The sequence below is a fragment of the Phyllopteryx taeniolatus genome, chromosome 3 (genome assembly GCF_024500385.1).
Source record: "Phyllopteryx taeniolatus isolate TA_2022b chromosome 3, UOR_Ptae_1.2, whole genome shotgun sequence".
Classification (NCBI taxonomy): Eukaryota; Metazoa; Chordata; class Actinopteri; order Syngnathiformes; family Syngnathidae; genus Phyllopteryx; species Phyllopteryx taeniolatus.
Window position 1 is genome coordinate 7,409,025 of NC_084504.1, and position 12,309 is coordinate 7,421,333.

At 40.6% G+C, this 12,309-nt stretch overlaps 1 protein-coding gene across 1 annotated transcript; it reads right to left on the bottom strand.

Annotated features, from left to right (window-relative positions):
* Nucleotides 1–605: 605 nt before the first annotated feature.
* On the bottom strand, nt 606–11,095 carry sfrp1a (secreted frizzled-related protein 1a). The gene is made up of 3 exons (XM_061766744.1): nt 10,356–11,095; nt 7,702–7,782; nt 606–1,006 (listed from the first exon to the last, which is right to left on the bottom strand). Exons 1-3 carry the CDS (start codon nt 10,879–10,881, stop codon nt 681–683), a joined length of 933 nt encoding a protein of 310 aa, XP_061622728.1. The 5' UTR covers nt 10,882–11,095; the 3' UTR covers nt 606–680.
* Between the last annotated feature and the right edge of the window lie 1,214 nt (nt 11,096–12,309).

Below are 12,309 nucleotides of genomic sequence, written 5' to 3' on the forward strand. Positions count from 1 at the left end.
AAATGTAGACAGAGCCAGTTGAAATTCCATCCATCCATTTTCTGTACCACTTATCCTCGCGGGCGTGCTAGCGCCCCTCCCAGCTGAATTCGGGCGGGGCACACCCTGAACTGGTCACCAGCGACAGGGCACATATAAACAAACAACCATTCACTCTCACATTCACACCTACGGGCAATTTAGAGTCTTCAATTAACCTACCATGCGTGTTTTTGGGATGTGGGAGGAAACCGCAGTACCCGGAGCAAACCCACACTGGGGCACTGGGAGAACATGCAAACTCCACACAGGCGGGGCCGGGATTTGAACCCCAGTCCTCAGAACGGTGAGGCAGATGTGCTAACCAGTGCCGCCCAGTTGAAATGATCTTACAAAATTTTACCTTCAAGCAAAATAGGCTGACCTGTAGGATATCAAAATTTGAGAAAGCATCTACATATACGTTGCCAAAATTAAGATACAGGAGAGTTGAGTTTTCTCAGCTGAAGAAATGAAGAAACTTCAATTTGTGATGCCATCACTCACTTAAAACTGTAAAAGGGACATTTCAAATGATATGTGTAAACATAGAAAGATATATAGATATAAACAAGACAATAAAAAAGCAAAGTTTCAGAGTTTAATGCTTGTGCAAGTTCATATGTAGGAGGAGAGGTGACTAATTGTGGAGGGAGGTCATTTTATTTGAAGACATTCTCGAAGGCGGGGCATTTGTGGGTCTTGAGTTTCTTGATGGCCTTTTTGAACTCTTTGCTGGACTTGTCCCACTTATGGATGCCAGTGAGCAGGAACTGCTTGTCAACCTTCCGGCCCATGATAAGGTAGTGGTTCCCCAAGTTGTCCAGCTGCTGACATGGGCAGTCTGCGCCATTCTTCAAGTACATCACCAGCTTCTTCGTGTCTTTCTTCTTCAGGTTGCCTGCTTTCAGCATCTTCTTTCTCTTCTGAAAGATCACCTTGCGGTCCATGTTCTCTCGCTTCACCTCCTTGATCTTGGTCTTAAAAGCTGCAGGACAAGAAATTACATACATCAGTTATTTACTTATACTGTACATGGAGAATGCCTTTTATATTTAAACACTTGAAATATGAGGAAAATAAACTAAAAAAAAAACAATGATAAAAAATGTAACATTTAGACGTAACACTTTTTTTCCCCACCACCACCAAAAATGGCTTAATCTGAAGTTTTGTGAGTTTCAATTGTTTTTTTCAATTACAAATGCAAAAATGTTAAAATTGTATTCATGTACTGAACCCCGTAATCTCTTTCAGACGTATAATCTGCTTCCCTTCGAAAATGCAGCCTAAATAAAATATGGTGGTGTAATCTCTTTGGGATTTAAACCACCACGTTGTGTCTTTCGATTCTTGAATGTACCGTAAGTGCTACAATGTTTACCTTGGGACATGGCACCTGACAAGCTATACTCACTCAGTCACATGGTTTACAATATATCTGATAAATTACACCAAATAATTTCAGGGATTTAAGATTTGCAATTGACAGTGCCCATAATATGTTTATACTCTGATTTTAAAAAGAAAATAAAAAATCATACACATACCATCCTGACTGGCTGCAGACTTGAAATCAAAACCCCCAAATCACAACAAAAGATATTTCCACACAAATCTATCGCCACTTAGAATGTTTCAAAAGCAGAGGCACCGTTTCACTCCATATTAAGAGTGCACATGGTAGGGATTTAGGACCCTTATCCTTAGTCACTGGCCTCTGAAACAATCTTTGAGGAGGCTTAGTGTGCAGTGAAGTCAAAATGGACCCTATTCATAATTACTGAGTCATAAAGCGAGGTCGAGCCCACCTCTGAACAACTTCATCCTGAGAAATGTTTTGTCCTGTTAATCCTTTGACATTCTGAACTTTTGTTGCACTGTGCTAGTTGATAGTTAAGTCTCTCCAGTAAAAGTGCAGATTTTGGGGGGAAGGGATAAGCCTGTTAAATATGTGTCCACCTATAGAATAGCAGTAGGAAAATGAATATATGGTCAGAGAAAACAGAAATGTACCCCACTGGACACCTTCTGGATTTTCTTTCCAGTGAACAGGTAGATGACCAATTTGTACACAAAATGATGTAAATCTGCCAAAACGTCTGTGGATCTAAAATATACAGTGGCCTGGAAGTGCAAAACAATATAACACATTGTGAAACACTTTGACATTTCAGAAAACAAATTAACAAAAGCCAAAACACTCTTACATTTCCGAAAACAAATTAACAAAAAACCTTTACATTTGAGAAAACACATTAACAAAAGCAGAAACACTTTTACAAAAGACGAAGCACCTGGAAAGGGAACGTCCTATTTCACAGACATTCTTAGATATCCCACGCCCTTTCTCGGTAAGACCCGCCCCGCTTCAACATGATTGGCTCCTGCATCACAGGAAAGGTAGGCTTTGCAGATGTAACGAAATATCCATCTCGAATAGCGATTGTATATACGGACGCCCTGAACATTGAGCCTGTATAGACGTTTGATGCTCTATATACAATATATTGTACTTGATCACATTTCTTAAACCATAAAAAGATAGATTAAGAGTTAAGGAAGAAGCAGGTTGTTAAAGAAAGAGGATGCTGGTGAGAATTAACGGGAAAGTGTGGATATTAGCAAGGAAGCTGGCAGCTGCATTCATTTTTTAACGTACCGCGCGAGCGAGGGATCTACCCTGCATACATTCCGGTCACAAGCTACGCTATTTCATCAACAGGCACATTATACATGATGAATATAGTTTAGCAATGATGTTAAAAACCAACTTTACGTACTATTTATATGGGTTCAGCCGAGGCAACGCAGCGGCACGGCTCGCAAACCCGGAAATGTATTTTCACGGTAGGGGGAAACTTCTGTGCATTTGGATTGAATGTAAACTGGGACGTGAAGATGCCGTGCAACGGAATCGTATCAAAAGCAGTGGCCGACCGATCGGCCACTCATGGAAACAGTTGCCAAACCACGCACGCTGCGCAATAGTTCAGTCGGGTTCGGCGGCGGTGCTCAGTGTGCGCCAGCCTTAACCACCATAATCCTAACCTTAACTCGTCCTAAACTGCTTTAACCCCAACCCTAGTCCTAAACCTAACCATATATATATATATTTTTATTATATTTGGGATGGGATATTTGCCGAGAAAGGCTAAGAATGTCTGTGAAATGGGACGTTCTCTTTCCGGATGTTTTGTCTTTTGTAAAAGTGTTTCTGCTTTTGTTAATGTGTTTTCTAAAATGTCAAAGTGTTTCGGTTTTTGTTCATTTGTTTTCTGAAAAGTAAAAGCGTTTTGGCTTTTGTTAATTTGTTTTCTAAAATGTAAAAGTGTTTGATAATTTGTTATATTGTTTTGCACTTCCAGGCCACCGTAAAAATAGCCATAAAAACACAAAATACTAAAGCGCAAGTCATACTGTGTGTTCTGGTGTTCAGGTGTTCTACAAGTACAATAGCAGTTTTGATCAAAATGATCCATTATGGGCCACTTAATTATTTCACACCTACTCAATCTAATGAAATCCAATACATGTTGCATCAAAGATTCTGCTCTTCAAAGGATAATAATGCTCTCAAATGACTGTAGCTTGCTGTTCTTCATGAATATGTTTGTTTTTGTGGTTATTGTATATCGCAGAGGTGTCAAACTCATTTGCATCGAGGGCTACATTGTAGTCATGGTTGCCTCTCAGAGGGCCTTTTCGACTGTGAAAATCACCTAATCATATCCGTAAATGTACTGTATAATCATGTCTTTGTATTATGACCTACTGTATCCACATTTGTTTTTAACAAATTGCGTTTGAGATCAGAAGTCATAGAAAACACTGACAACCAAATATGAATACTATTGTTCAATTTACTGTATGTCATGGGATTTGGTGAAAAAAAAATGCTCATGGTCTGTAAAAAAAAAAAAGTGAAGCAAATTTTTTGTGCCAAAATGAAAAGAACAAATTCTTTGAGCATGAAACTTGAAGTAGACAAACTTGATTTGCTGCAGAGGGCCACAAAAATATATGTGGCGGGCTGGATCTGGCCCCCGGGCCTTGGATTTGACAGGTGTTGTATAGTGGTATAGAACTAGACTGCATGATAGCACTACATGTATATCCTACATACAACTATGTAGAGAGGAACGAATAGTTGATTTTAAAACTGAGCGACTTTGTAAAGACACGATTTACGACATGTAACACAGACATATGGGATAGAAAGAAAAAAAACTAAGTTTATCTGTGCTCCAATATATTCTCACTTTCACGTAATTAAAGAGTGATGTAAAATGATTGCAACAAACATTGGCCTATTGCCATTAAAAAGTTAAAAGGGGTGAGCGGTAATTTCATATCAGTGTCATGTAGTGATATTTTCACAATACATACAACAATCATTAAACGTACTGTATATCACATCACGGCGTGCTTTGTTTTATTATTGTTGTCTGCTGCTGCCTGACATGAGTTTTTCTGGTAGTTTAGTTTGGCTTAAACTGGAGACAGCCATAAAGTCAACAGAAGGGTGTGTGCTGTTTCCCATTCACAACGAATGGCACCGTAGCTCATCCAAGTGGCTTATGCGATCAGTCCTGCAGTACAGTTGTTCACTATTTCAGCAAGGGAAAAAAGCAATTTGGCAATGACAACAAAGTGAGCTGTGCAAAGCAGAGGAGAGATTTAATTGAAGGGTTTTGGGAGTTTTGGGGGCAATGAAGTTCCATAAAACTCTAAGCGTGAAGAGATAAATTGCGGTGGGAACAAAGTGTGGAGTGGGACAGGCCGTAAATCTGTTACGGGCTGAGTGCCGTGCGGATTTGTGTTTGACAGAGGGAAATTCATCAGGATCCCTGAGACATTAGGGAGTGTTATAGTGTTGGGGGAATGACTTAAAAGTGTTACTTTCAACAATCATTTTGATCTGTTGGCATCAGGGCAAGTATAAGAATCCTTCCTTACATTCAGCTGCTTTGAATCAAAAGCTGACTTGGTTAGTTATGTTCTGCTTTTACTAAGGTCAAACCACAGGCAGACGTGCATGTGCATTAAGCAGGAATCATTAATGTGCATGTGTAAAAACGTTGAGCAGATACCAAAAAGACAACCAACAACAACAACAATTTAACCTCCACTTCTAAATGAGAACAGATTTTCAACCATTTCCAGTAAGTAAGGTTTTCAGCAGACAAACAGGCCAATTCACTGCCAGAGTGCGTATATTTAATAAGGATTTCTGCAAAAAGTCAATGACTCATTCCTTAAACCTCACCATGTTTATCCATCCCATTGTTGCACAGAAACGAACAGGAAGTCTTTAAAACATATCTATTTTATGGTCCGCTCCTAACAAAATAGACAAGCCTGTCTGTAAAGTCCGCTTGTAAACTAGCTCCCCAAATCCTTCTGACCCCAGTCCCTGTTGTCTCGTCAAAACTGAGCACAATCAGATGCCATGGGTGTGAAAAACATCATAATCTTAGTGTGGGTCTTTTCTAATTTGCGTGTATTTAATTGGTTTCCCGAATACATGCCATGAAGTCATGCTTGGCTTCAAACACAGTTGGAAATATTTTGCACTTTGCTCGTCCTACAAGAAACACTCTCAGTTGGCCAGCTGGAAGAAGAAACAGATGTTTGGCCGAGATTGCTGCAAAAATGCTATCTGCAGTCATGCTGCACATTAGTTGATACTGTAACGCAATTAACGCACACCATACTGGGATCAGTGGTCTTTTGAGCCATCCCAAAGAGTTCCGTTCATGTGTCTCTAAAACTGTACACAGGCACGGCAGTGTCTCATCCAGGTCACCGGGGGTTAATCTGTCTGCGTCAACTCACATGACAACTTTTAACTCGGAACCAAAACCAATTTTCATTTTGCCACCATCCTTTTGGAAAACGACGACACGGATGCCAGAAAGGCCAGACTCGTCACCACAATCTAAACAGCAAGGCAAAACAGTAAACATTAAAGAATAACTTTAAACCTGAGATGGGACTAGGAAGAAAGTCTGTTTTTAATATGCATGGTACCTCGGCAGGGAACGTGGAAGTTGGCTTGCCAGATTTTTGGGGAGCAGCTAGTGAATAAAATATACAAGTTTGTAGATGCCTTTACTGACAAAAATCAATGACTTCAGTTCTACTTCCTGTTCTGAAGGTTTTGTTTATGTTGTGCTCCATCTGGTTTCCATTCCAGTTGGGCAGATGACCCTTCAATGCCATGAATGTGCACATCTCTCGGTCTTCAATACTTATCTTTAAGATTTGCAATGTGTCCCCTGCAATACACAGACTGATTTCCTGTCCAGATTTTATCCGATTGGTCAAACAAGGTGAAAATCCATAAAGTTACACCAAAAAAAAAACACACACACAAAAAAAAAGGGGGTTCTATAGTTCATGCCAGACACTCTATACATGTTCATTTTAGCAATGTGTTGTGTTTTTTTGTTTTGTCATTTGGTCTCATGGAAACATATAGTCACATATCTATGCATATGCATGCAACCATCAGTTGTTCTAATTTACTAACACGAGAACGGCACTGATTACAGATTGTGTAATTTAGATAATATTTTACTAGTACTGTTTCGGTTATGCATTGTGTTTTTATTGAGCTATTTATCGCTGTATGACTTTTAATAGTTATTCTTTGATTTGATTCAGAAGTCTAAGTGAATAGTGAAATTTTCACCAACAGATGGCCCAGACAGCAAAACAAACATTCCACTTTACTGCTGTATGGAGACGTCACATAAAGACTTTAACGACACCGCTTCATTAGCCACTGAACACAATCCTCTTCAGATCCAGACAAATTGTGACTTGGGACCAAAAGATAAAACTTGAGCGCTGGTCAGAGGTCAGACAAACAAATGCTGCTCACCGGAAAATGTGTATTTATAAAAGCAGTGTTTGGGACTAACTAATTACATGTAACTAGATAAAGAAAACTGTATTACAATACATAGGTAATTGTAATCTACTATATTACTGGGAGAAAATCTGCAAGTAAATTGCAGTTGCTTTTGGAAGTTTCCCTGATGACAATTGTATTAACATTTTAAAAATAGCGCAAAAGCTTGGATTATTATTTTTTTTTTCCCCATATCACTTCCTCCTTCTAAAGTCGACAATTGTGATTGTCTCTCTCTGGTCATGCGAAATTCTGCTGTAGTCTCAAACATGACATATTTTTCCAAATATGACTTTTGGTGCAATCTATTAGTTTGTCAGAGATTTTGAAAAGGTTAGACTCATCATTACACTTTTGAACAGTTTCATCTTCATAATTTTGGACATTTTTATGGAACAGTCACTTATCTGGTTTGGCATATGAAGCAATATTGTCTAAATTGCGCACATTTGTCATTAGGTCAACATGGTATGGTGTGGTGGTTTTCCACAATCTCTACATATATGCAACAAACACATTTGAAAAATGATTTTACTTAAAGTTCATCATGTTTTGTTATCAGTTTATTTTTTGTGTAAAGAACAAATTATTCCAAAATAATAACAATATTACTTTGAGAAAATAATTGAACTAGTTACGCTACTATTACATTTTCAACATGTTAACCTCTAATTGCAAAAAAACCCATTTCCAAAGTAATCTTCCCAACACTGTATAGTGTACAGTATGTGTGTGTATATGACTGATTGTCACAGCATCCTCACCAAACTCGCTGGCACACATGTGCTCCAGCATGGCATCTGTTTTCATTTCATTGTCACAGGGAGGGCAAATGGGAGAGTAACCTGTAGAGAAATGGAGAGGACAGAGTATGTAAAGCATAACGGCACGAAAAATACAATGTATACACCTTCCTACCCATCACCTGCAGATGCCTAAGTTTTATCATGTGTGCGTTTTCCCTTGGGAAATGAAGAATGTGAAAAATCAGTCGTTAATCTTCTCTGTTGCCTCAATAACAGTTTGGCAATTGGTTAAACACTTTTCATTTAATGGTGCTCACAAACAGTGTGATGACAGCAAAACTTAGTTAACCCTTTTAGCACCGTAATAATACATATATTTATTAGTTTCACAACTTTCAGGGGCAGTTTGAATGATTCCAATAGCCCAAAGTAGCAAGGAGTTATGCTCATTTGAAATACACATGCGCCGCGGTGTCTCCGGTGATCCCCATCGTTTTGAGGGTTAAGGACAGTCCGAATATTAATTCTAAATATAAAAAATAACTCACTGTCCTGTCCTTAGAATTTAAATCAACACTATTTTTCTACTATATAGTTTATCACTACACAGCATTTTGGCTGAATGACCAGCTCATATCTAGCGTATTAAACTCTCTGGTCTTTCTCTTTTAGGGTTAAACTGACCTCAGCAAAGAATGTCTTCAACTTTTATGGCCTGCTCTAACTAAAAAATGTAGAAAGCAGAAAGTTTTCTACATTCTGATTACATGTGGTTAAACGTGTGCTTTCTGTTGAACCAAACTACCGGCACAAACACACCGGGGGTAAAACTGGGGGTAAACAAATACTTTTCCCTCCATTGCCAGTTGTCCATTACGTGTTTAACAAAGGTTTGTCAAAGTGACACCCTGGTGTAAAGAGGTTGTGAAAACACATATTGTTTACGGAGTCTCACGGTCCCTTTGCTTGCTTGAGATGGTTTCTCCTTTTAAATCAATTATCACCAAATTGTATGGAGCAACAGGAGAGGGGTAAGCACTGTTAGCTGACCTCTACTAACAACAATGAAGAAATACTGGGAGGATAGATTTTTAAATTCATATCAAACAGGCCTCTGAGTGTGCCCTGCTTGAGTGAAAACAAATTATAACAGGTGATGTCTGTAGAGTGGGAACATCTGTGTGGTCCCCTGAATTTTGAAATGGGTGTTTTTTGTTTTTTTTTTCCTATCCATACCAACGTGTCTGCCAATAACACCCGCCGCCTTGACACACACAAGCCATGTCCTCTCTTCACATACAGTGAGCACTGTGTAATTGCTGGAAGATGCACAGTCGCCCCATTTATTGCTCACATGTAGCGCAAAAAAGCTTTCAAGTGGTGTCGTTAAAGCATCAAATGGGAATCTAAGTGAGTTGATGATGTGATGAGGGAAACTTCCCTCGATGTTAAGTTGAAAATGAATGAGATGGCTGTACATTCCCTCCCCAGGTGTGGACCTCACTTGTGGCGTGTGGCAGGGCCACAGCAACACAACAGCAAACCTACTTTTATAATCAACCCACACTTTGTCTTTCCCCAGACTTGCTGGTTTTGGCCATCTTTCAAGGTTTCTCTGGTATTTGTCAGCTTGGCTCGGGCGGGGAACAGAACCCACTTCCCTCCCCTCCATTGATTCTGTGTGAGGTGTGTGAATCAGCCTCCCACTAAGGAATCTCTGCAGGTTTGGGGAACAAGCAGCCAGAGAGACATTGCTTAAGAAACTCACAAACCTCCAAACTTTAAGGTCACGCTAGAAGCATTATTGAAATAAGATGTGCATCTTGTTGCTGTTTTACTTAATTTGTCATTGAATAGTTATTTGTCTCAATAGACTGGGCAGTTCTTTTTTTTCATGGGCTTCTACCCAGCATTGTCTTGTGCTGCTCCATAAACACACTGCATGAAAAGGAGCTTTTCAGTGATCCATCACACTAAAGTAAACAGCATGCAGACAGCGTTGCGTGGTCATGGTTCCAAATCCCCTTATTAACGAAAACGAAAATACAACCATGTAAGATGTGGGTTGACACTGCAAAGCAGAATGCGCTTTCCCCAAAAGGTGGTATTCACTTTGTTTGTGTTGGGATTTACATCTTCGCACCTTCACCCCTGAAACAACAGTATCAAGCCAATTTATCCGCACCAGTGTCACATTTTGCAGGGTGGCAAAAGTGGCGGCTGTTTGTTTTTTCAGCAGGATACTTTGACTTAATTTCTTTTAATCTTAGTTACTTGGCGGTCGCACAGTAATTGGTAACCGCATGACACAATTTGGATTGCTGATTAGGGCGATGATGATTTTAAAGTCAAACTCAATGATGTGATCTGAGCTGCTTTGCTGTTTTACAGTGAGATTTGGATTTGTATTATTATTTTTTTTTAATGAACAGTGGTACAACACATTTTATGCGCCTTAGTGTGAAACAGTGACTGGAATTTTCAAGGATAATGTTGCATACATCTAATATATATATTTTTGAAGCACTTTGGATTTGTAGAACAACTTGAGTCGAGAACTTGGAAAGTTGATGAGAGTTGAAAATGCAAAATAAAACCCAAAACAACAACTTGGAAACACACGCGTACGAATTAGGGGTGGGGGGAGAGAAAGTAGTCCAAACCTATGTTACCTGTCTGCTTTGTGGATTCGGTGGCGTTGGGCTGAGACATGGCGATGCACACGTCGTCTTGCGGGAACTTGTCGCAGGTGAGCATCTCCGGCCAGGGGAAGCCAAAGGCCTCCATGATGGGGGTGCAGCCGTCCCGCACGGCCTCGCACAGCCATCTGCACGGGTAGATGGGCCGCTCCAGGCACACGGGCGCAAAGAGCGAGCAGAGAAATACCTGCGTGCCGGGGTGGCAGTTCTTGTGCACCAGGGGCACCCAGCTGCTGGCTTGCTGCTTCACCTCGGCCATGGTTTCATGTTCCAGCAGGTTGGGCAACAGCATCTGACCGTAGCCCACATTGTGGCACAGTCGCAGGTCGTCCGGGATGTCCACGCACTGCGGGGGCTTTCCGTAGCTGCGCCCGCCGTTGTACGAGTCCGACTTCCAGCTCAGATACTCGTACTCGGACGCTCTGCATGCCGCCAGGAGCGCCATGGTCAGAGCCAAACGGATCGTCGTCCCAAAAGCTGATTGGGAAGTAGCCCGCATTGTGAACTTCTCGCGAACGCTATTGCAGCTCCGACCGGTGGGCTCACTTCATAAAAGCCAACCAGAAAACGACGAGGGAGATCCGCTTCGGTCGAGTCCTCGACGTGTCGCGCTCCTCGAGCGTGTCGCCGCTGCAGACTTTGGCGCTCAACTGGTGCGCAGCTCGGACACGAGCGCTCAAGAGGTGATTGTAAAGTGCGCACTGGCCAATGAGAGCGCGTCTCTCAGCCTTTTGCCACTGCGGGGCTGTCAGTCAAAGGGCTTCATTACCCAATGTGTAAAAACTCCCCGGGAGCCTCCTCTCCTACCCTTCCTTTTACTTGGAGTGCCTTTGTCAAACCAAAATGCAGACTAGAAATGCCGAAATCAATCTCTCAACGGCAAATGAATGGCATCGGTGGCATTGTGGTTACTGCCACCATCACGGTGGCTACACTGCAGACGTTCGAGAAATATACTCAGGTGTAAATAAGTGGCATATTTCTGGTTCAATTTGAGTCTTTGAAATTACACCTTTTGACCTGACATGCCAACATAAAGGCTATACTGTATTGATCATATATAATAAGGTTTTCCAGATATATTATAGAAGCATCTGATCATGTTCAATTGGATCTTCATGGTGAGATTTACATTGCTGCCACATGTACAGTCTGATTTGACATCGTGACTTCCAGACACAGCTTGCGATTCTCATTTTGTCGGGGATAAAAGCAGAAATTGAACATTTCACATTCAACACACTTAGCTGACAAATGAAACTGAATTTATTTTTCCACCTGCTCTTTTGAAAAGCATATAGGTACTGTTAGATATTTCATAGGGTTTATACAGTACCCTACTAGCAATGCTGTACACAGTAAATTTCTGCAAAATTAAATTACAGAAAATTCCAGACAAGTGTCAAATCAATGTTTCTGTTCATTGCAGTGCTGCTGCAAAAACTGACACAAAGAAGTAGACTTAGTAATGCTTACCTTGGCATGCATATCTGACCGGGATTTTACTCGATTGCACACAACCCACTGTCAGGGTTTCATGACAAAAAAAAAAAAAAAAATAGTGCTACATACATGTAATGTGAGAGTTAATTAAGACACACATTCAGCCAATTGTAGGTAGCATAAACACACATAATCAATGTTACGTTCATCCTTATCGTTCATGAACATAAAGGATGAACGTCTTTATTACGGCAACAGTTCGACATTTCGTGGCGCAGTGCATGCTGGGAGCACATGGCTACACAATTCTGCTGCATGCTGAATACAGTAACTCTTCTGTGTGATGTCAACCAAGATCCCATGATGCAGTGGAAACTGTAGTTAAATACTGTAAAATCACTTTTTAAGGTTTTTACTGTAAGGTATGTGGTAAATAACTTGAATTTACAGGAACGTCTAACAGTTTGGTGGGTCTCTATTCCTT

Excerpts from the sequence above, each read along its gene's own strand:
- sfrp1a (XM_061766744.1), bottom strand. The coding sequence starts at position 10,881 with ATGCGGGCTACTTCCCAATCAGCTTTTGGGACGACGATCCGTTTGGCT. Across the intron at positions 7,783-10,355 it reads CGAATCCACAAAGCAGACAG|GTTACTCTCCCATTTGCCCT; the intron begins GTAACATAGGTT and ends ATTTCTCTACAG. Across the intron at positions 1,007-7,701 it reads CATGTGTGCCAGCGAGTTTG|CTTTTAAGACCAAGATCAAG; the intron begins GTGAGGATGCTG and ends CTTGTCCTGCAG.